The 22,126-nt window shown below is 43.0% G+C and overlaps 1 protein-coding gene across 1 annotated transcript; it reads left to right on the top strand.

Annotated features, from left to right (window-relative positions):
* The first annotated feature begins 1,858 nt into the window (after positions 1–1,858).
* On the top strand, positions 1,859–21,691 carry LOC111950917 (transportin-3). Its single transcript, XM_023968856.2, has 23 exons — positions 1,859–2,119; positions 5,271–5,471; positions 5,835–5,908; positions 6,165–6,321; positions 6,863–7,006; positions 7,303–7,478; positions 7,698–7,836; positions 7,921–8,067; positions 8,271–8,378; positions 8,476–8,567; positions 8,759–8,898; positions 9,159–9,350; positions 13,413–13,504; positions 13,662–13,738; positions 13,895–13,955; positions 14,239–14,379; positions 18,938–19,054; positions 19,160–19,254; positions 19,475–19,631; positions 19,895–20,062; positions 20,342–20,454; positions 21,076–21,167; positions 21,320–21,691. Exons 1-22 carry the CDS (start codon positions 2,006–2,008, stop codon positions 21,134–21,136), a joined length of 2,766 nt encoding a protein of 921 aa, XP_023824624.1. The 5' UTR covers positions 1,859–2,005; the 3' UTR covers positions 21,137–21,167; positions 21,320–21,691.
* Positions 21,692–22,126: the final 435 nt, after the last annotated feature.

Below are 22,126 nucleotides of genomic sequence, written 5' to 3'. Positions count from 1 at the left end.
GGATTTATGAAATAAATGTAATCTTGTGAGGATGGAGTAACATCATAATGATCCTAAAGGGGTAAACCACACCCTCTTGATGCGCCAGGCAAGCTAAGTCAAGTGCACCTAAGAGTTGCTCTTAAAATATAGTGATGTTTAATCAAATCTTTCACACACAGGCTTCTAAACATCCATAGTAAATGTAAAACAACACTCCTTATAAAGCAAGCAACAATTATCAAACTTGAGATACTCTATATATACAAAAGTATGTGGACACCCCTTCAAATTAGAGGATTCAGCTATTTCAGCCGACCCGTTGCTGACAGGTGTATAAAATCGAGCACACAGCTTTGCAATCTCCATAGACAAACATTGTCAGTAGAATGGCCTTACTGACGAGCTCATTGACTTTCAACGTGGCACCGTCATAGGACGCCACCTTTTCAACAAGACAGTTCGTCAAATTTCTGCCCTGCTAGAGCTGCCCCGGTCAACTGTAAGTGCTTGTTATTGTGAAGTGGAAACGTCTAGGAGCAACAACGGCTCAGCCGCAAAGTGGTAGATCACCATGCGTAATGCCAAGCATCTGGAGCAGTTGAAACGCATTCTCTGGAGTGATGAATCACGCTTCACCATCTGGCGGTCAGACGGACGATCTGGGTTTGGCTGATGCCAGGAGAACACTACCTGCCCGAATGCCAACTGTAAAGTTTGGTGCAGGAGGAATAATGGTCTGGGGCTGTTTTTCATGGTTCACACCAGGCCCCTTAGTTCCAGTGAAGGGAAATCTTAACACTATAGCATTCTATGACATTTTAGATAATTCTGTACTTCCAACTTTGTGACAACAGTTTGGGGAAAGCCATTTCCTGTTTCAGCATGACAATTACCTTGTGCACAAAGCGAGGTCCATACAGAAATGGTTTGTCGAGAACTTAACTGGCCTGCACAGAGCCCTGACCTCAACCTCATCGAACACCTTCAGGATGAATTGGAACGCTGAGTGCGAGCCAGGCCTAATCACCCAACATCCGTGCCCGACCTCACTAATGCTCTTGTGGCTGAATGGAAGCAAGTCCCCGCAGCAATTTTCCAACATCTAGTGGAAAGCCTTCCCAGAAGAGTTGAGGCTGAGGACCATCTCCATATTAATGCCCATGATTTTGGAATGAGATGTTCGACATGCAGCCACATACTTTTGGCCATGTAGTACTTGTACTTACTTACTTATTACACCCATGAAACATGCCAATAGTGCCAGGAGTTTTTCTAACCATGTGACTTGACCAGGAAAAATTTGGGGTCCAATGTCTCCTTTGCATCAGGTTACTCTCCTGCAGGGAAACTAATGACAACTGCTTTGAGGACGCAAACCTGTAATGACACACTATCTGGTTTGATTGTTGTAAGTGGTTTTGAACCTTTTTTGGTTACTATAATCACATTTCGCTCAGTCTGAACTGAAGTACCCCCTCATGTCCATCTGATAGTTAAGCAAATGTTATTATGCATATTCCCAAATACCCCCTGTGGATAGGCCAGGTAGGTACCCTCAGGGGTACTTCTAGCACAGATTAATAGGCATCTTTGGTACTAGTACCCCAGTTTGAGAACAACTGTTGTAAATCATGCGCTTTGCTGACATCTAACGGTCTTTCAGTGTATATTGGTGTTCTCTTACAAAAAAATATTACATACCGCCTAGCAACATAGTTATACATTGTAACCATTAATTCAATTCAATTGATATGGTGTTTCTTGTTTTTACAATAACAGTAAAAGAGACCCGCCCATTGTGTCTCTCGAATATGTGAAGTACAGCTTTTAGTTCCTGTATCTGTATTTCTAGACGGGGGCGTTTATCGGCGACACACACGGGGAACCTGTGTTCGATTGAGATGGCGGTCGGAACAGCGAGCACAAGGAACGAATAAATATTTCCCCGTCTAAACATAAACTGTGGAACTTGTAGCGCCTTCACATTTACCCTAAACTGTAACCCGGAACGTAGCACAGCGCTATGGAGAAACCGACAGTCGCACTTGTGTATCAAGCTGTGCAGGCTCTTTATCATGATCCGGACCCCGCCGGTAAAGAGCGAGCGTCGGTGTGGCTGGGGGAACTACAGAGATCGGTAAGTAAACTCGAGAGATGGGGGGGACTTGGAATGGGCCTAGAACAAGACATGGCTAGGCAGGTCGTGTGAGGCCGAAAACAAAACATTGCATCAGAATGCGAAATACCATAGTGATATAAAAACATGTATTTGTATATGCTAACCCAACAACGAATGAATGAGCATATATTCACACGCTAGCTAGCAACAAACTGCATAGCATTATCTAGTTAGCTTAGTTAAGCTAGTTTGGTAGATGGCTAACTAACTACTTAGCATTAGCCGCACAGTTGCTTTTTCTACTACTAGCCTGCTAGTAACTGTCAAATGGAAACGGGGATAGATCTATGGGAATTCCTATGCAACGAAGATAATGAAGGCAAACATAAGATAGCTTTCTTTCGCGTGTAACGTTAGTCCTTAAACAATCCATGGTGTTTGAAAATGCTAGCTAGTTAGCCACACAGCAGATACAGTAACTAGTTAACATCCAGTTATTGCTAGGTATTGCTAGCTAGTTGTTTAGTTAGCTTCTGTAGTTGGCTAGGGTTATCTTGACATAATTAGTAGCTCGCGCTAATGACAGTTACGTTAGCCAGTCATAGCACAGGAAGAGCGCGAGGCGAGGGTGGCCACCATGCTAGCGTCCATTACTTGTTAGCAAACTTGCCGTTTTAGCCACATATGGCTAAATTGCTTAGTAGATGGGGCGTATTGCCTCGCTAGATAATGTTAGCTAGCGGGCTAACGATATTGCCAGGGAGGCTTTTGCTTTGAGTTAGTCAGCAAACGTTAACTTGGCTAGCTACACTAACAACTTCCATTTGTGTTGATTATGTTGGGTAAATGGTGTGCCACTTAAAGTTGTTTGCTGTTGGTTAACGTTAGCCGTCTTATTTCCGCATTTGTTTTGTTTTTTTCCTCCATTGGTGCTGCGTCGGTCTGGTTTCCGCATATTCATTGGTTACTGCCTTAACTACTGCAGGAAATGTAATCATTGTCTGTCATCGGACAATCAATGATTTGAAATACGGCCCACCTACATGTTGCCGCTACGTATTCCTACCAACTTTAACTTATTATTGTGGTAACTTCTATAATAGATGACCTTCCTGTAGGTTGCATTGAGAGACACAGCCTCAGGGTAACTGGATTCAAAACAGCTATTTCTCCCCACTATCATGCCGTTCCCACAGAAAGGCCTCACAAAGCCATGTTTTGATTCCCTAAGAAAAAATGAAATGTCACATAACACGTTTTAAAACACTTTAGACTGTGACACAAGCAACTTCCTGAGTTTGCTGGCACTTGGGGATCTGAACAGTCTAATTTGGGAGAGTAGGAGCCATCTGAGTGATGAGCACTCTGTGTGTGCTCTGTGCTGTCAGCAGCTTTTTCACCCAGGCTGCCAGGACATACTGGACACTGATGGACACATGGGGAAGGGGCTTGGCTGTTTCACTTTGCAATATAAATTCTCATACACATTTTTACCAGGTTTTACTTTACAGTCCTTATACCAAACTCCAGAACATCTAACAGCTGACCAACTGTTGGTTAAGGCAACAAGCCCTCTATGAAGGCAGCTAGCTACAGACACCTGATGGTGTTGCATAGGAAGGATATCAGATTTGACCTACTGCATTTAAATAAATAAAAATGGACCTACTCCCATTAGTGTGTTTTTGAAATCATTTGAGTAGATTTGAACCCAGACCTGAGAATGTTAGCATAGTAATCCATTTACTGGGATGTTTTTTTTAATTTTAATTTTTACTGTTTGAGTTCTCACCTTATTTTTTTCCTGAGTTCTCAAATGGGGAAAAAATCTTTAAAGTTTAGATTTTTCTGTAGGATTATGCCAACAATGCCTAATTTATCATAACCATTACAGATAACAAATCCAAATTTTAAAAGCAAGTGAAGTTATTGAAACCTTAATATCAACTGATTATATTGTGGAACACAATCTTCAAAAGGGCAGTGGCGCTTACTTGTAGAAGCCTATGGCTGTGCAATTGCATAGCCTTGCTTTGTTAATTTAGCAGACAAGACGCTTTTTTCCCCGAGCCCTTATCACAGTCAAGGCCCCATATTTTTATAGTAAAAATACCCCCATTATGTAATATAACAGAATAAAATAAGAAGTTGCCAGTGCAAAGTGATGCGCATCTCAAGTCTGCAACAGTTATCCTCAGTGATCATTTGAAACTGGGCTCTATTTGCCTCCTTGAAATATATTTTTTTCAGGGTTACAGACCAAAATCTGTCCTTTTGATATACGGATGTTTGATTTAGTTTATTCTTCCTTTTCTTTGGAATTTTCTAAATGGATAAGTAGGTCTTTATCAAACTAATGTTTGTGTATTTTCAGTGTGGATCCAGTCTGTTTAAGGAGTTATAGCCTAGGCTAATGGAGTGAACGAACATGGACAGGCAGACAACTTTTTGTAGCGAATTTTTTTGACAATCGGCTTAACATGTCTGACTATTTTAGGGGCCTAATAGTTAAATGCCATTTTAATGCCAAAAATGTATTACCCTTTAATGTGGCATGAATACAACCAGTCATGATTTAATCTGATTGTCAAACAAATCACATGAAAAAGTAGGCTATCTGTGCATGTTTGTCCACTCCAAAGTAAATCTAAAACCGTGCACTGTGCACCCATTTGATATATATGGAAAGAGACATTTGTTAAACACCAAACAGTGTAATGACATTCGGTGATTGTCGTTAGGTCTACATTCTTGTAGCCTGAATTAATTGCTGCGTCTCGCTGACAAAAGGTCCTTTTTTGTAGAAAGAAATGTCGTGACACTTGAAAAGGGCCTGAAATACGGCACTGTCCCGGGATGACAAGTGCAGCCACATGGGAAAAATGGTTTAAACCATGACACGGAGGTGGGTTTATTTGCTTCATTTGGAATGGGCTTTGATTTTCATATTTACCACTGTAGCAGTTACATTCATTTTAACAAATAAGAAAATGGTTAAATTGGCATGCTTTTAGAATTTTACTTTTGCTGCATTTAGGGGGGCACATCTCTCATTCAGGGCGTTTCCGCACCAGTATCCCTGTTTTTGACTTCCTTGTTTCCGTAATCTTCCTGTCTGTATAAAGTTAAAGGTGGCGCTAACTGTTCTCCACGTATCCCCTCCCCGCAGATGTACGCGTGGGAGATGGCAGACCAGCTCCTCCAGCTGAAACAGGACGTGGAGTCTTGTTACTTTGCCGCCCAGACCATGAAGATGAAGATCCAGACGTCGTTCTTTGAGCTCCCCCCAGAGACCCACATCGCCCTCCGAGACTCCCTGCTCTCACACATACAGAGCCTCAAAGACCTCTCCCCCATCATCGTCACTCAGGTAATGGCCTCCTCGCACATTGATGTAATCTAGGGTAACGCTCCTTCCATCCAATTATTGTCCATCCGGTATCACCCTCTGTCAGTGACAACTAAAACTCTCGGATGACTTGGATTTCTGTCTTAGCCTTTATGCTCCTAGAATGCTCTCAAGGAATGTCCCACTGACCGTCGAAATGACCCAAAGGCTTAGCAATGCACATGGCACAGTAGCAATAGAACTCTAGCATTTACCCGAATGTACCACTACAGGGGTGTAGCTGTGGTACAATTGAACAAGTACAGTATTACGTGGCATTAAGATACTCTAATCCTTACCAGCTCTTCCTGGTTTCTTGTCTAATTTCTCTCCTTCCTCTCTCAGCTTGCTCTGGCCATTGCAGACCTCGCCCTACAGATGGCCTCCTGGAAGGGCTGTGTCCACACCCTCATTGAAAAGTAATACCCCTCCCATTGCCGCTCAACCACTCATCTCAGATCACACCTGTGGGCAACAGAATGCAAGAGTGACAGGATATTAGACTGTTGTAGGTGGTTCTATAAAGTCGAAAGCCATTGTAAATAGTTGGTCAGTTGGTATTTTTGAGGTGACATTAATTAAGCTTCAAATACATCTCCTTCGTGTTAATTTTGTCATTACTGACTGCTGCCGTCTCTCCTCCACTCTCCTTGCCTCTCTCTCTCTCTCTCTCAGGTATAGCAATGATGTCAGCTCCATGACGTTTCTGATAGAGATCCTTACAGTGCTCCCCGAGGAGGTCCACAGCCGCTCCCTACGCATCGGAGCCAATCGCAGGACAGAGATCATTGAGGACCTGGCCTATTACTCCAGTACTGTGGTCACCCTACTGGTGAGAGTTCTCCCTCTGGCCGACACGCACACTATCCATTCATCTTTCTCTCGCCAACACTCACATACTAGCCTATTTTACCCACCTGATTTCAGCTGGTCAGCTAGAGCACATGTCACCACTCCCCCTTACTGGTTAAGCAGACCTCCCATGGGTTCATCCTCGCATTATAAAACCCTGTGATGTACAGCCATCATTATCACAAAGCTATTCAGCAACTACCATTACCTTAGAGGGACAAACTGAACCACTCACTTTGTAGTATATTTTTCTCTGCAGAATGTTTAAGTTTGACTGTAGATGTTTTTGAGGATTAAGCGTAAGAATGTAGGAGTTGTCCTCCCAAAACCAACAGAAAAGAGACAGGACTATACTGTTTGTGTTGGGGGTTACCTCAACATACAATCAACAATTTGCCTTGAGTCAATAACACCTGTCGTGACTCCTGTTTTGTTGGGTGAACTTCCTCATGCGTTTGGCTTCAGACACAGCGTTGTGGTTTTGATAAGGATCAGTGTTAGCGCATGTGTGTTGTCTCCAGATGACATGTGTGGAGAAGTCTGGCAGCAATGAGAAGATGCTGATCAAGGTGTTCCGCTGTCTGGGAAGCTGGTTCAACCTGGGAGTCCTGGACAGCAACTTTATGGCCAACAACCAGCTCCTCATGGTCCTTTTCCAAGTGCTGGTATGTCTCTTTCTCTCGCTCTCTTTGTCTCTCTCGCTCTTTGTTTGTCTCTCTTTCTCTCTCTCTCATCGCATTTTGGAAGCACAAATAAACTGTGCTAGTGACAAACACTCCCAAAGTCTCTCGAAATATTAGAGCAGCATTCGTTCCAAACCCTTATTTGTGCAACAACCATGGGGGGGCAGGGCAATAATTTATGCCGGTTTAGAATGCTAATCGCTTGTGTGCATAATGCATGGGTTTCAGCCACGGAACATCTCTCTTTGACATACTGTTATTTTTTGTCTGTTTGGCAGCAAAGAGACGAGACGTCCACTAACCTGCACGAGGCTGCGTCCGACTGCGTGTGTTCAGCGCTGTACGCCATCGAGAACGTGGACACACACATGCCCCTGGCCCTGCAGCTTTTCCAGGGCGTCCTCACGCTGGAGACGGCCTACCATATGGCCGTGGCACGGGAGGACCTCGACAAGTATGAACACACTACTCCCCTTTGCATACATACACCAAGATCACCTATCCAATCACCACACTCCTTCCTGCCCCAAACCTATCCTTCCTTTCCGTTGCTCTTGATGTTGAACTCGTCTGACTCTTCTCCACTGTCCTCTGGGTGGAAGAAAAGAACGATAACTTTTATCCACAGCTCTCTCCTTCCTTAACTCTCTCTCCTTCTCCTTTGTTCTGTCAGAGTGTTGAATTACTGTAGGATCTTCACTGAGTTGTGTGAGACGTTTCTGGAGACCACAGTCAAGAGTCCAGGCCAGGGCATGGGAGACCTCCGAACGCTTGAGCTACTGCTCATCTGTGCAGGACACCCCCAATATGAGGTACACAACACAAGATATGCACACACACACACTGTTGTTTTGGGTGGATTTCAAGTGTGTGTGTTCTCTTCTGGTGAATCTCAGGTCGTGGAGATCTCCTTTAACTTCTGGTATCGTCTGGGAGAGAACCTGTATAAGACCAACGACCCTGCCCTCCACGGCATCTTCAGACCCTATATCCAGAGACTGCTGCACGGCCTGGCCCGCCATTGCCAACTAGACTCCGACCACGTAAGGACCACCCAACACATGACAAGGAGTCCTTAACCAATTCCAGTGATGCCAAGCATACTCCCCAATACTCTGCTTATGTCGTATCTGATTGTAGAATCCCTTAACCATGTGCACGTATTACGAAGTAGTTCAGTACATCATTTAGCTTTGGTAGTATAGTATCATTCACTCACGGTGTCCACTTTTGTGTTGATCCACAGGAGGGCATCCCAGAAGATACAGATGACTTTGGGGAGTTCAGGATGAGGGTGTCTGATCTTGTGAAGGATGTCATTTTCCTTGTGGGCTCCATGGAATGTTTCTCCCAGGTAGCTACCTTCGTAAATTGCAAGTTCAAATGATGTCATTAAGATGACAAAATATACAGATGGCCTTCTCCTGTTTTTCTCTTTCTCCCTCTCTCAGTTGTACTCCACTCTAAAAGAGGGGAACCCTCCCTGGGAGGTGACCGAGGCTGTTCTCTTCATCATGGCCGCCATCGCCAAGAGTGTAGACCCGTGAGTGTCCTCTGCACATTATTACTCATTAATAGAATGAATGACTAAATCCCTTCCCCACTGTGTAGAATGTGTACAACTACTGTAGAGTTGTATATCCCCCCCAGGGTGTTTGTGTAACGTTTCAATCTTTAATTTGTGCGTAATGTATAAATCCTGTGTGTAACGTGTTAATGCTTTCTCCCTGTCAGTGAGAACAACCCCACCCTGACAGAGGTGTTAGAGCAGGTGGTGCTGCTGCCAGAGACTGTCCATATCGCCGTGCGCTTCACCAGCATTGAGCTGGTAGGGGAGATGAGCGAGGTCGTTGACCGCAACCCGCGGTTCCTAGGTAGGTTCAGTGGTCACGTTACGGTCAATTGCTTAGCTCGGGACCTGAGTGATTGAGTTAATCAATTTGGAGGTTCATCTTCATCTGTGTGTTAGTGTGTATAACGCTAGTTTTGAGCACGTCATTTTTCTTTGTTCTCCATTCCTTGTTCCTTCCTGTGTCAAATGCCTGTGTCACTCTGTTTTGTTACACCGCTGCCTGTGCCTCTCTTGGTTGTATACTCTGGATGTGTGTATGACCTTAGCCCCGCTCTGTCACAGACCCTGTGCTGAACTACCTGATGAAGGGCCTGAGGGAGAAGACCCTGGCTTCCGTGGCGGCCAAGGCGATCCATAACATCTGCTCTGTGTGCCGGGACCACATGGCCCAGCACTTCCAGGGCCTGCTGGACATCGCCCGTGCCCTCGACTCCTTTGCCCTGACCACCGAAGCCGCCGTAGGCCTCCTCAAAGGTAACGTTATGCCACCCTTATTTTTTACACTATTTTTATGGGGTAGATCAGTTTTAATATTGCAGATTGTGGCTTCTATCAGTGTAGTTGTCTGCATTTTCAATCCCACTTTTTTTATTTTGTAGATGTATATTATTTTCCCCATAACCCTACCACCTCTCCCCTAATTGGAGTAGACTAATGGACAAAAATACTTATGCTTCTACTTCCAGCTCATAAATACTATATACATTTTACGGACACAAAATACTTTACATGACTTGTCCCATCCTTCAACTACTCTCAACCCCTCCCATCTATCTCTGAAGACCATCCAGTTTTGATTTCTAGCTGCCATGTATAGTTTCATAGTTTCTACAGATTGTAAATTAAAGTTAAACACCTTTGCTAACAGTATTATTGATCGATTTGACTATGACTTATAAAATTTGTTGAGTTAGCTCCAGGTAAATGTTGGAATCTTTCAGCCATTCCTGACCCTGTGACTAAAAACAAGCTACAGTACATATGTACAGTACCAAAACAAGTGATCTAATGATTCTGTTTCTTCACAGTAAAGTCTGCAGAGCTGGAATGGTTGTATCGTGTTTTTTTTTGTTTTTACACGCCGAGTACCAGTCAAAGTTTGGACAACTATTTATTCACGCATTTTTCTTTATTTGTAATTTTTTCTACGTTGTAGAATGATAGTGAAAATATCAAAACTATGAAATAACACATGGAATCCTGTAGTAACCAAAAGTGTTAAACACATAAAAATATATTTTATATTTGAGTTTCTTCAAAGTAGCCACCCTTTGCCTGGGCAGTTTTGCACACTCTTGGCATTCTCTCAACCAGCTTCACCTGGAAGGCATTTCCAACAGTCTTGAAGGAGTTCCCACATGCTGAGCACTTGTTGGCTGCTTTTCTTTCACTCTGCAGTCCAACTCATCCCAAACCATCTCAATTGGGTTGAGGTTGGGTTATTGTGGAGGCCAGGTCATCTGATGCAGCACTCCATCACTCTCCTTCTTGGTCAAATAACCCTTACATCCAGGCTGTGTGTATTGGGTCATTGTCCTGTGGAAAGACGATTGATAGTCCCACTAAGTGCAAACCAGATGGGATGGCTTATCGCTGCAAAATACTTTGGTAGCCATGCTGGTTGTGTGCCTTCAATTCTTAATAAATCACTGACAGTGTCACCAGCAAAGCACCATCACACCTCCTCCATGCTTTACGGTGGGAACTACACATGCAGAGATCATCTGGTCTCATCAGACCAAAGGACAGTTTTCCACCGGTCTATTGTCTGTTGCTTGTGTATTTTGGCCCAAGCAAGTCTCTTATTATTTTTGGTGTCCTTTGGTAGTGGTTTCTTTGCAGCAATTTTTGACCGTGAAGGCCTGATTCATGCAGTCTTCTCTGAACCTTTTTTATTTTCTGAACTCTGAAGCATTTATATAGGCTGCAATTTCTGATGCTGGTAACTCTAATGAACTTAACCTCTACAGTAGAGGTAACTCTGGGTCTTCCTTTCCTGTGGTGGTCCTCACGAGAGCAAGTTTCATCATAGTGCTTGATGGTTTTTGCGACTGCACTTGAAGAAACATTTAAAAGTTCATAATGTTCTGGATTGACTGACCTTCATGTCTTAAAGTAATGATGGACTGTTTCTCTTTGCTAATTTGAGCTGTTCTTGCCATAATATGGACTTGGTCTTTTACCAAATAGGGCTATCTTCTGTATACCACCCCAACCTTGTCACAACACAACTGATTGGCTCAAACGCATTAAGAAGGAAAGAAATTCCACATTCACTTTTAAGGCACACCTGTTAATTGAAATGCATTCCGGATGACTCATGAAGCTGGTTGAGAGAATTTCAAGTGTGCAAAGCTGTCATCAAGGCAAAGGTTGGCTACTTTGAAGATTCTCAAATATAAAATATATTTTGGTTTAACACTTTCTTGGTTACAACATATGTCATTTCATAGTTTTGATGTCTTCACTGTTATTCTACACTGTGTAGAAAATAGTAAAAATAACCCTGGAATGAGTAGGTGTAAACTTGACTGGTACTGTGTGTATGTATATCTATCTATCGCAAGAATTTTGTATAATTTAAATTCTAAGTTTTTAATCTGATGTTTTGTCTATCAGTTCATAAACCCATGTGCCAGGGAATCGGTGCATCGCAAATCTCCTGACTATTTTGTCAACCTGTATGGCGCAGCTGTAAATTATTTTGGTTTTCATGTAGGGACAACAGACAAGTTCCTTACCTTCTCCCCCTTCCACTTGACTCCTCCGTTTGTGCAGTAATGCTGCAATCCGTTGATTGTGATTTTGGTTAGAGCAGACATTTCCATATGTTTTTGTTACTTGCCAGTGTGACAACTCCACCAGTCATATTTATATCATTTACAAAGATTATACAGTTGATTTTTTTTCTTCTTCTCCAAAAACACTTTTTTAATCAATTAGTGTATTGGAGTTTAACGATAATATTTGTTCTGTCTCTTCTGGTGGATTAAACAGAAATTGCCAACAGTTTTCTATGTCTTGTGTTTAAAAATAACCAAAAGTGAGAGGTTGTAATCTGAATGAAGAGAAAGGCCATTCTTGAATACTAGGTGAGCCATTCTTACTAATCTGCTAGAGAACCTGTTTGGATATAAGTATAGTTTTTGTATGATTGAAGCATTTAGTGAGAGGTCTAATGCTTTAATATTTAGTCATTTCTGCCCTCAATTCATATTCATTATATAAAGTAGAATAAAACATTGTTAAAAAGTTGAGTGTAGGCAGGGCCATAAGTAAACTGGTATATGACAAAATAATTAATCTGGGCAAATTCCCCCCCCCCCCCCATTTTTCTTTCCACAAATAGACAGGTTGTCATTTTCCATGGTAGCAAGATCTTATCTAATTTGGCTAACTTTCTATTACTAGTATTGTAGTGAGATTTTTTTTTCTTTTGGGCTATGAGTATTTCCACTTCACTGTCAGACCGTTTTATTGGTAAACTACACAGTAATGTAGAAGTTGTGTTTTTTTTAAATGCGAAATATGGTGAATTTATCATAATTCTGTTATCCAGAGGTTTGAGAAATGTATATCTTCCAAGGCTGTGCAGGGATCCAAATTGCAGATTTAAAAGATAACAACATGCATCGTCAGTGTACAATGACACCTTTTGTTTTTAAGCCCTGGATTTCTAGCCCCTTGATATTATTGTTGGATCTGATTTATTTTTTTATTTTTATAAATTTTATCCCATTTTCTCCCCAATTTTCGTGGTATCCAATCGCTAGTAATTACTATCTTGTCTCATCGCTACAACTCCCGTACGGGCTCGGGAGAGACGAAGGTCGAAAGCCATGCGTCCTCCGAAGCACAACCCAACCAAGCCGCACTGCTTCTTAACACGGAAGCCAGCCGCACCAATGTGTCGGAGGAAACACCGTGTACCTGGCCCCCTTGGTTAGCGCGCACTGCGCCCGGCCCGCCACAGGAGTCGCTGGAGCGTGATGAGACAAGGATATCCCTACCGGCCATACCCTCTCTAACCCGGACGACGCTATGCCAATTGTGCGTCGCCCCACGGACCTCCCGGTCGCGGCTGGCTGCGACTGGATCTGATTTTAATAGCTAACATTTCAATGGCCATAAATAGATAAGGCAATAGTGGACAACAGTGTTTTAACTCCTTTTGACAATTTTAATACTTTCTGAGAAGTGGCCATTATTTACTATTATACATAACTTTAACCCATTGTATAAGAGATTCTCCAAAATGAATATAGTCCATGCATTTATACTATGCCACCCTTTCCACTACTTTGGTCTGTCGGTCTTTCTCTGCTCCACTCATTCTCTATTCTATTCCTATATCTCTCACTTTCTATCTCTTGTTTTATTAATTTCTGTCTCACTTGCTCGTCCATTTCTTTCAGCAACTTGTTCTCTCTGGACTGTGGGTCCAGTTTTTATTTGATTGCCTAATGAGTTTGATTTGTGTTAAACAGAGTGGTGTTGTTCTGTCACCATGGTAACGCTGGTTGTGTTGCAATGCAGGTACAGCCCTGGTCCTGGCTCGTCTGCCCCTGGAGAAGATTGCTGAGTGTTTGAGTGACCTGTGTGCTGTGCAGGTCATGGCCCTCAAAAAGGTGTGTTATTCTGCCATTTTGTTTGTGTGCACTTTTGGTTGTAGGCTGTGTGTATGAGGTACCTCAGAAGTGTGTAACCCACTACAATAGTGTAATAGTTTTGTCGATTGGGTATTTGTGATACCAACAGGTTTGCTTATTTGTCTCCTATCTTCAGCTTCTCTCTCAGGACCCCAGCAATGGGAAAGCCGCTGACCCCACTGTCTGGCTGGACAGACTAGCAGTCATCTTCCGGTACACTCAACTCATTTATAACACATTATGCTATATATACATATCCTGGTTGCACAGATCACAAACTGTCTAATGTAGCTATATTGATATGATTTGGGCTGATTAATATTTTAAGCAGAAATGTTTGGCTTAATGTTTTTTTTTCTTCCCCCCCAGACACACAAACCCCATCGTAGAGAATGGACAGACACACCCATGTCAGAAAGTCATCCAGGAGGTAAAGCAACTGGCAGTGTTTTTCCATTTTTTTTCACCCTCTACATTTTTATTGCCTTTAAAAAAAAAATTTATTTGGACGAAGCTACCATTGCATACAACTTGCGTTGTTCAACACATGAATTGGACTGAGTTGTTTTAATTTGACTATTCTGGTGCTCAACTACCCTGGTGCTTTTCTCCTTTTCAGATTGTAATTTAAATTTGAGGCCATGATTGCGTACAGTCATTCCCACAGTTTCTCATGCTAAACCTATATTTGATGTTTCCTTGGTTCTCTGTAGATCTGGCCGGTCCTGTCACAGACTCTAAACACACACCAGGCTGATAACCGCATTGTGGAACGCTGCTGTCGCTGCCTGCGGTTCGCTGTGCGCTGCGTGGGCAAGGGCTCTGCCTCTCTACTACAGCCACTCGTCACACAGGTGCGTGTTCCTGTGTTTGGGTCACAATAAGCCCCATATACAGATGGGTTACTCTTTGTTGGCGTGTCTGTTATTTGTGTATACAATCTCCATCGCCACCGGGTGCTTGTTGAGCCTAGGGCTGCTGTTTACTGAGGGCAAAGTGAGGCTGAATGTACAGTATAGGGTTGCAAAATTCCGTTAACTTTTCAAAACTCCAGGGTTGATAGATTCCCTTGCTTCCTGATTATTCCCTCTTGAATCTAGATTTCTGGGAATCTGTGAAAAGTTACTGGAATTTGTTGACCCTAGTATAGGTCTTTAACTGTGTGTGTTTCAGATGGTCAGCAGAACATAACATTAACGCTTGTTTGCTTGCCCGGGCAAGTCATTTTTGAAAGATATATATTTAGGTTACTTCGATCATAATTGGATCAGTGTCCTCCGGATGCGATGTTTTGCTCACTGCCCTCCCAATCTCTGCAGAGCGCATCGGAGTACAGTATAATTATTGTAGGCCTGCACTGACAGGTGTCGTGGAAATTCATACTGAGAGAGACTTTGTCATTTCTTCAAACAATCATCTTTATTTAATTTAGTTGAATTACTCTTGACTGTTGGGCCGAGCAGCCTAAACTTTACAGACAATGCAGAGTTTTTATATAGCTGACACTAAAGATGCTTAGTCATGGCTGGTTCCACCCCTCCCCAAAAAAGGTTGGGGGCACCATTAGCCACTTTGGATTTATCCTGTGGTCATCTGCACGGGGGGTGTTATTTTAACCCCCAACCCGGCTTAGTTTCCCAGATGCCCGGAAGATAAGACAATGAGTGATTGATATAAACTCTTCCAGGCTATCTCTATCTGGGTTACACACACCACATCTTGTCTATGGAATGCCGGCTTTAGGTTTTTATCACCAAGTCATTGTCAGCTCAAGCAACCTCTAGCAGAACCCATTTCCCTGACCATACGCCCATATTAACTGCAGGAAGTTAGTGGAAAGCATCCCTTTACAGAAACACAACATTTAAAAGAACAAATGTCTTACTATAGTTAAGTATATCATCGTTAACTATTAATATCAAACAAATCAGGTAAATGTGTAATTTTTCTATCACACAGGCAAAGTGGTCTTTCAATCATGCAGTCACGAGATGTGTTTTTGAGGTCAAAGGGATCTGCGTTTGCACATTTGTTGATGATAATTGCTAGTAAGCTATTTCCCACATTTTTGGTCAACAATAAGAATCCTGGAAAAGTCATGGTGTGCATCAGCTGTGTGCCAGTTTCCGGAGGGAGGGAGAGCGAGACTGAGGTATATTTGCACAGCAGATAAAATAATGATATGCAAAAGACTAACTAGATAACCAGCCAAACTACACTGCTTTGAATTTTAATCTCGCTAGTTGACTGTTAGTATGCATTAAATGTCATGTCTGACGCACTAAAATAACTTTCCACCGGCACTCATGTATTACCGCAAATGGCCAGCACACATTTTGATATGGGTGCGCAGTTGATGGAACCGATACTTCATACTCCGGTTGTAAAACCATCTCTACAGCGCTCAATTGGCTAGGATTCTCCTCTATTCAATACTGGCCATGTAATTCTGACAAAGGTAACAAATATTCTTAGAATAGCTCAATTGACAAGTAACTCCTTTGCTGTAAAGATCTCCCCTGAACACTGAATATTTTAATCTTACAAATAAACTTTTTAGTAGGCTACCTTGCCCACCTTAATCATTTTAATCCCTGGTTCATTAAATGAGTGAATTATTTTATAAAGATAAGTATTTGGTTGTAATTAGTGATACACCAAAATGGCATTTTTGTCTGATTACGATATTTTCCTTGCCCAAAAGATAGATATTTTTACATTTTAGGGGCCTTTTATGCATTCTAGTACAGTTAAATAGTTTGCACACACACACTTGGACACAGCGGTCTAAGGCACTGCATCTCAGTGCAAGAGGCGACACTACAGTCACTGGTTCAAATCCAGGCTGTATCACATCCGGCTGTAATTGGGAGTCCCGTAGGGCGGCACATAATTGGCCCAGCATTGTCCAGGTTTGGCCGTCATTGTAAATAAGAATTTGTTCTAACTGCCTTGCCTGGTTAAATAAAGGTTACTCACACACCACACTGACCAAAAAAGTTATTTAGTTGGCATTTACATATGTCCCCATTACCAGTAAAACATAATCAAAACCTATTTCTCTCACTTACTTGCTGTGCTGTTTCGTTCAGTCGTTTCATTCTCAACCAGGATTTCTATGGAACGCCATTTTTTATCTTTGCGTGTCATAAAAGATACACGTCAAATAACATGATTTTGACCAGTCAGGACCCGAATATGACTGCATCACATTTAACACGTTCATAATTTAACGTAGTTATTACACATTGATTACTCTACCACTTGTATTTTATGTCACAACGATTCATCGATACGTAACTTACCTACAGTGCTAGCTAGCTGATGGAGGCAAACAATGTTCTTCCCCAAAAACATAGCATCTGTTTCAGTAGCGATAGTTAGTTAGCTAACTATCTAGCTAGGTGTCATCTAAAATAACCCTAATTTATAAAACCGTTATTATTTGATTAATGGGGGTCGGACCCATCTTTGTGAAGCTAGCCACAATAGTGGACTTTGCAGTTAGCTTTCAAAATAAAAGTATGACATTGACAGTGATAAATTAATAGTAGAATTATGCCATTATTGAATAGATCATGCTAAACGAGGTTGGAATGTTATATAAAATCAACGAAATACAATTTGTTAATTTGACATCTGAAATCACACTGGATGTATTAGACTTTAGAATTGCGTTGGGGGCATACTTATTTCACTGTACAGCCTTACCCCATGTAATTGATCCACAATCCATAGGTATCAGTCTACTAATTGACACCGAGAGAACATTAGCGTCGTAGCTCTTATTGTGGGACTCTGAAACTACTGTGAATTGAGCCACATTTACTGTCAACCTATGTGTATTGAACACTATTAAAAATAATACTGTGTGGATGTTTTGGAGTCTGATAACTCTGAGGAGGACGTTGGGGGAAACTATCTTGGGTATTGAGTAGACTGATACCCCATTTCATTGCTTCACATTCCAACCTTGTTTAGCATTATCTAGTCTAAATATGGCAAACTGCAAATTCCACCCTTGTGCCTAATCCTTATTGTGGCTAGCTTCACAACCCGGTCCGGTCGAGCCTCACTAGCCAGATGAAGCTAGCTGGCTGCTTATAACGTTAGCTTTGGGCAACAGGGTTAAGTAGCTGGCTAGCTATTTATTTTCATGAACTGAAGTTCAATTTCAATAGGTGAAAAAGTGGCAACCTAGCTAATACTTACAAGGATTCCTAAATCATTACTAAGAATAATGAAAATGACTGCAGTTTCTACTGGTCATTGTTTTCAGGCTGGTTGTTTTGGTGCTAGCTAGGTACCAAGCTAAAGCTAACTACCCCAGAAGTTGCGGTAGAACAAATAATTCTTTATTACTAATTTGACGTGTCAAATTAACGCTTATTTTACGGGTCAAGAAGTATTATTTTACGTGTCAAATAGCGTTGACGTGTATCTTTTTTGACATGCAAAGACCCAAATGGCGTTCCATAGTATGTCGTGAAGCTAATAGCAGTGACACTATTACTGTGTAACTCCGGTATGGCAACGTGTACCGGTACTCGACGAAAGCCATCACCCACGACAGAGAACGGTTGATTGTCAAGGGCAATGAATTCTATTATCTTGCCGTTAATTGATTTAGCATTTTAGTTGTCTCGCTGAAATTTTCTTACTCTTTCAAATGATTGCTTGACTTGTTGACTGTTCGATCCACACAGCAGACATTGTGGGCTAGGTTAGGATTGCAGTGTTGCACGTGTAGCGCAAAATTTTACGTGGCGTCATTACGTCATGTACCTACATTATATAGGTATGCACGTCAGCTTTGACATCGGTTTTGCACACCGGCTTTAAACTAGACATCGGGCTGATACCAATGTTAGTATTTTTAGCTAATATCTTCCGATATGTTCACCGATTTTTATTTTATTTTTAATATCGTGCTTCCCTAGTTGTAATGTTGCAGGGTGGCCAATCCTCGTCCAGGAGAGCAACTGGGTGTGCAGGATTTTGCTCCAGCCCTACTCTAACACACCACATTGCTCAAGGCACAACGGCAGGATATATAATACATGGGATCAGAGACCAGCACCATTCCATTGTCAATACCAGTGATAATAATGAATGTTATTGGTAAAGTGGTTCCTTGCATCATACAACACAATTTTCAGTCACCAATTTTCAGACTTGAGCTTTCGGACAGGTAAAAATTCAGTCCCAAAAGATAATGTCAGGCCCTTGTCCGTGTGTGTACCAGGTGTAAAGATGTTAAATGTGTGGTGTTCCAGATGGTCTGTGTACCAGGTGTAAAGATGTTCAATGTGTGGTGTTCCAGATGGTCAGTGTGTAAAGATGTTAAATGTGTGGTGTTCCAGATGGTCAGTGTGTACCAGGTGTAAAGATGTTCAATGTGTGGTGTTTCAGATGGTCAGTGTGTATCAGGTGTATCCCCACTCCTGCTTCCTTTATCTGGGCAGCATCCTTGTGGATGAGTACGGCATGGAGGAAGGCTGCAGACAAGGTCTACTAGACATGCTACAGGTAGGACACCACTTTCATAGGTACTCATAGTTCACTGGAGTGGCAGTGGAACTCTGGTTGTTCTATTGGTTTTGAGCTGACTTTGTCCCTTCTCGCTCCCCGTAGGCTCTGTGTATGCCCACCTTCCAGCTGTTGGAGCAGACCAACGGTCTCCGTAACCACCCAGACACAGTAGATGACCTCTTCAGACTCGCCACCAGGTATGATCAACTGGAACACAGTTCAAACCGTTGCTCCGTTCCCTCTAAATAATAAGTTCACTTTTAAATGTCAACTCAATGGGCCTTGTCTGAGTGGCAAGAATGAAAACTAACCATTGCTGGGGACCTGACACAGGCATAGTTGTTTTACAGCAGCATTCAGGTTATAAAGAAGATTCTCCCTCTTTCTTCCCTTCTCTCTCGCGTCTTCTCTCTGCAGGTTTGTCCAGCGTAGTCCCGTCACCCTGCTCAGCAGTGGCATCATCGTCCACATCATCCAGTGTGCTATYGCGGCCACCACACTGGACCACCGGGACGCTAACTGCAGCGTCATGAAGTTCGTCAGAGACCTCATCCACACGGGCGTCAGCAACGACGTGAGTCAGCCCCAACAAAGTCAATCTATTTCAACAGTCAATGTTTGTTTCTCTGTTGCAGAATCACTGATCTACAAATACATTTGTATCCCAAATTGTTCCTTATGTCATCAGATTAGCAAATCTGTGCCTCGCCTTGCTCAAACTGACCCCCTTAAACATGGGGATTCACTGTCTGACGATCAACCAAAAGTCTCCTCTGAATAACAACAATCTGTCAGTCAGATTGTCATGTGTTTTTTTTCTTGTTTTCTCCGTTGCAGCACGAGGATGACTTTGAGCTGCGAAAGCAGCTAATAGGCCAGGCCATGGGGCAGCACGGGCAGCAGTTGGTCACCCAGCTCATGCACACATGCTGCTTCTGTCTGCCACCTTACACACTCCCCGATGTGGCTGAGGTGCTCTGGGAGATCATGGTGTTCGACAGGCCGGTGAGTCACACACGCTCTTAGCTCTACCACTCCTGACAGTACTTGTACAATACATATTCAGTTGAAAGTACACATACTGTCTTTGACAGGTGCTCACTGTCATACCACAAGATGGCGCTAAGAGAATATCTTTCAACAGGGACCACAATTCATATTCACACACACTTCCAATGACATAAGCATGACAGCACTTTCCTTTGTGAGAAAGTGTTGTAGTACTACAATTGCATTACCTCCTGATGTGTGTTTGATGTTTAACGTTGCGGATATGTCTTCTAGACGTTCTGCCGCTGGCTGGAGAACGCGCTGAAGGGGCTTCCTAAGGAGACGTCAGGCGGGGCGTTGACCGTCACACACAAACAGCTCACAGACTTCCACAAGCAGGTCACCAGGTGAGCATATCACAACCACGCCCCTTCCATGCTTCTCAAGTGTAATCTGGTGCATTCTTTTCTCCCAGAAATGATCTAACTAGCCACGTGTTGTCCTCATAGGTTCAAGAGTTATGTCAGGTGAAACTCTGGGTAGTAGCCGACTCCCTGTCGACTCCCTAGCTGTTTATGGGAAGAGCTTGTGTCACTGGGCATGCTCAAACAAGCTGCTCCTGCAGCAGTGGAACGCTGGAAAACCAGAGTAGGGAAACCTCATGGATTCCCTGCCACATGTTCAGGCTCGCCTAGAAGCATCCCTTCCCCAGTTTTCCAGCGCTCCACCCTCCCTCACATAGTCTCTGAGGGAATGGGAGCTTCAGACAGATGACCGCTAGATAGTATTTCTCAGGGAGCACCTTGAGTTCACAGGAGTCTTGTGAGACAAACCGCATGCTCGACATGGGTTCATTTCAGTTCAGATTAATTTAAAGTGAACTTGAATAAATGGCGAGCATAAATTACTTTATTTTCCTATTTCATTTGAAATAACCTTTACCATGTAAATGCACCACATTAATAACGTTGCCCTTTTCTCGCTCTCCCCCTCTCTTCCTGCCACCCCCTCTTTCTCCATCTCTCCAGTGCGGAGGAGTGTAAGCAGGTGTGCTGGGCTATCCGGGAGTTCACCAGATTGTTCCGATAGCCACGCCCAAAGAGCTCTGCCAGAACACCAGGTTAGGCATCAACACAGAAACCCAAACAGCCCCCCCCCACTGGGATTTGCAGACTCATCTCACCTCATGTCTTTTAGATGGTTCCAAAAAAATATCTGATCGAATTTAGGTTGGCAAGTGTCAGTAACATCTCCATTGTTTTTCTTCCTCAGGTTAAATATTTTGGCGAACATTCAGAGGTGACGGCAAAAAGGCTGAAGACCGCAGCAGACGAGAATCTAAAGGGATCTCCTACTGGACAGGTGGGCGGGATTTGGCACTGTGGAAAGCCAATCAAGACGCATCGCAAGGATTGGAGTGACAGGGTGAACCCGTAAACTAAATGCGCCTTCGGCTGTGTGAGAAGAGACGCCCCCCCCTTCTGCTCCCCTGCCTCACTGTCGCCACAGTAACAGGTGGCACGAGGGTTGAAAGGGGGCGGGGCAGGGCGGCATGTCCGAGGAGGGAGAATTCACCGACTCAAAGAAATGGGATTAGTTCTGCGTCAGTTGGATTTCTACAGGATCCATCTTCAAAAAGAACAAGGGAAGGGGGAAAAAAAACAAAGGATGTGCCTGGTTGCTAATCATAATGCATCAAAAAAAGACTTGTACGTTTTTAAATTGAGAAATGATTTATTTTCATGGATGTGTCTTTAGAACTTTAACATGGTCTTGCTGTCGGTGCCATATAGAAAAATAAATAGCAAACCCACGAGGCCCTTCACAAAATGGTCACCACTGCTTTGTGGAGGCATTTAGGAAATGGTTGAAGGGAATGCTGGGAGATTTGGCGTCACCTTTGACCTTTTTAAACATGTTGGCTGGAGTTTTACTGTTCTCTATTACCAGGGAAGGAGAGTTGTGACAGGTCGAGTGGGACTCTGGCAAATAGTATATATATTTTTTTTTTGTTCTTCCACCTCTGGCATCGTCCATTCTTGGAGGTAGACACCACCGTCGGCGTTGTAGCCATGTTGT

The sequence above is a fragment of the Salvelinus sp. IW2-2015 genome, linkage group LG3, assembly GCF_002910315.2.
Source record: "Salvelinus sp. IW2-2015 linkage group LG3, ASM291031v2, whole genome shotgun sequence".
In the NCBI taxonomy this organism is placed as follows: domain Eukaryota; kingdom Metazoa; phylum Chordata; class Actinopteri; order Salmoniformes; family Salmonidae; genus Salvelinus; species Salvelinus sp. IW2-2015.
The sequence above is the reverse complement of the archived record's forward strand: the minus strand, read 5'-3'. Positions and strand labels throughout refer to the sequence as shown.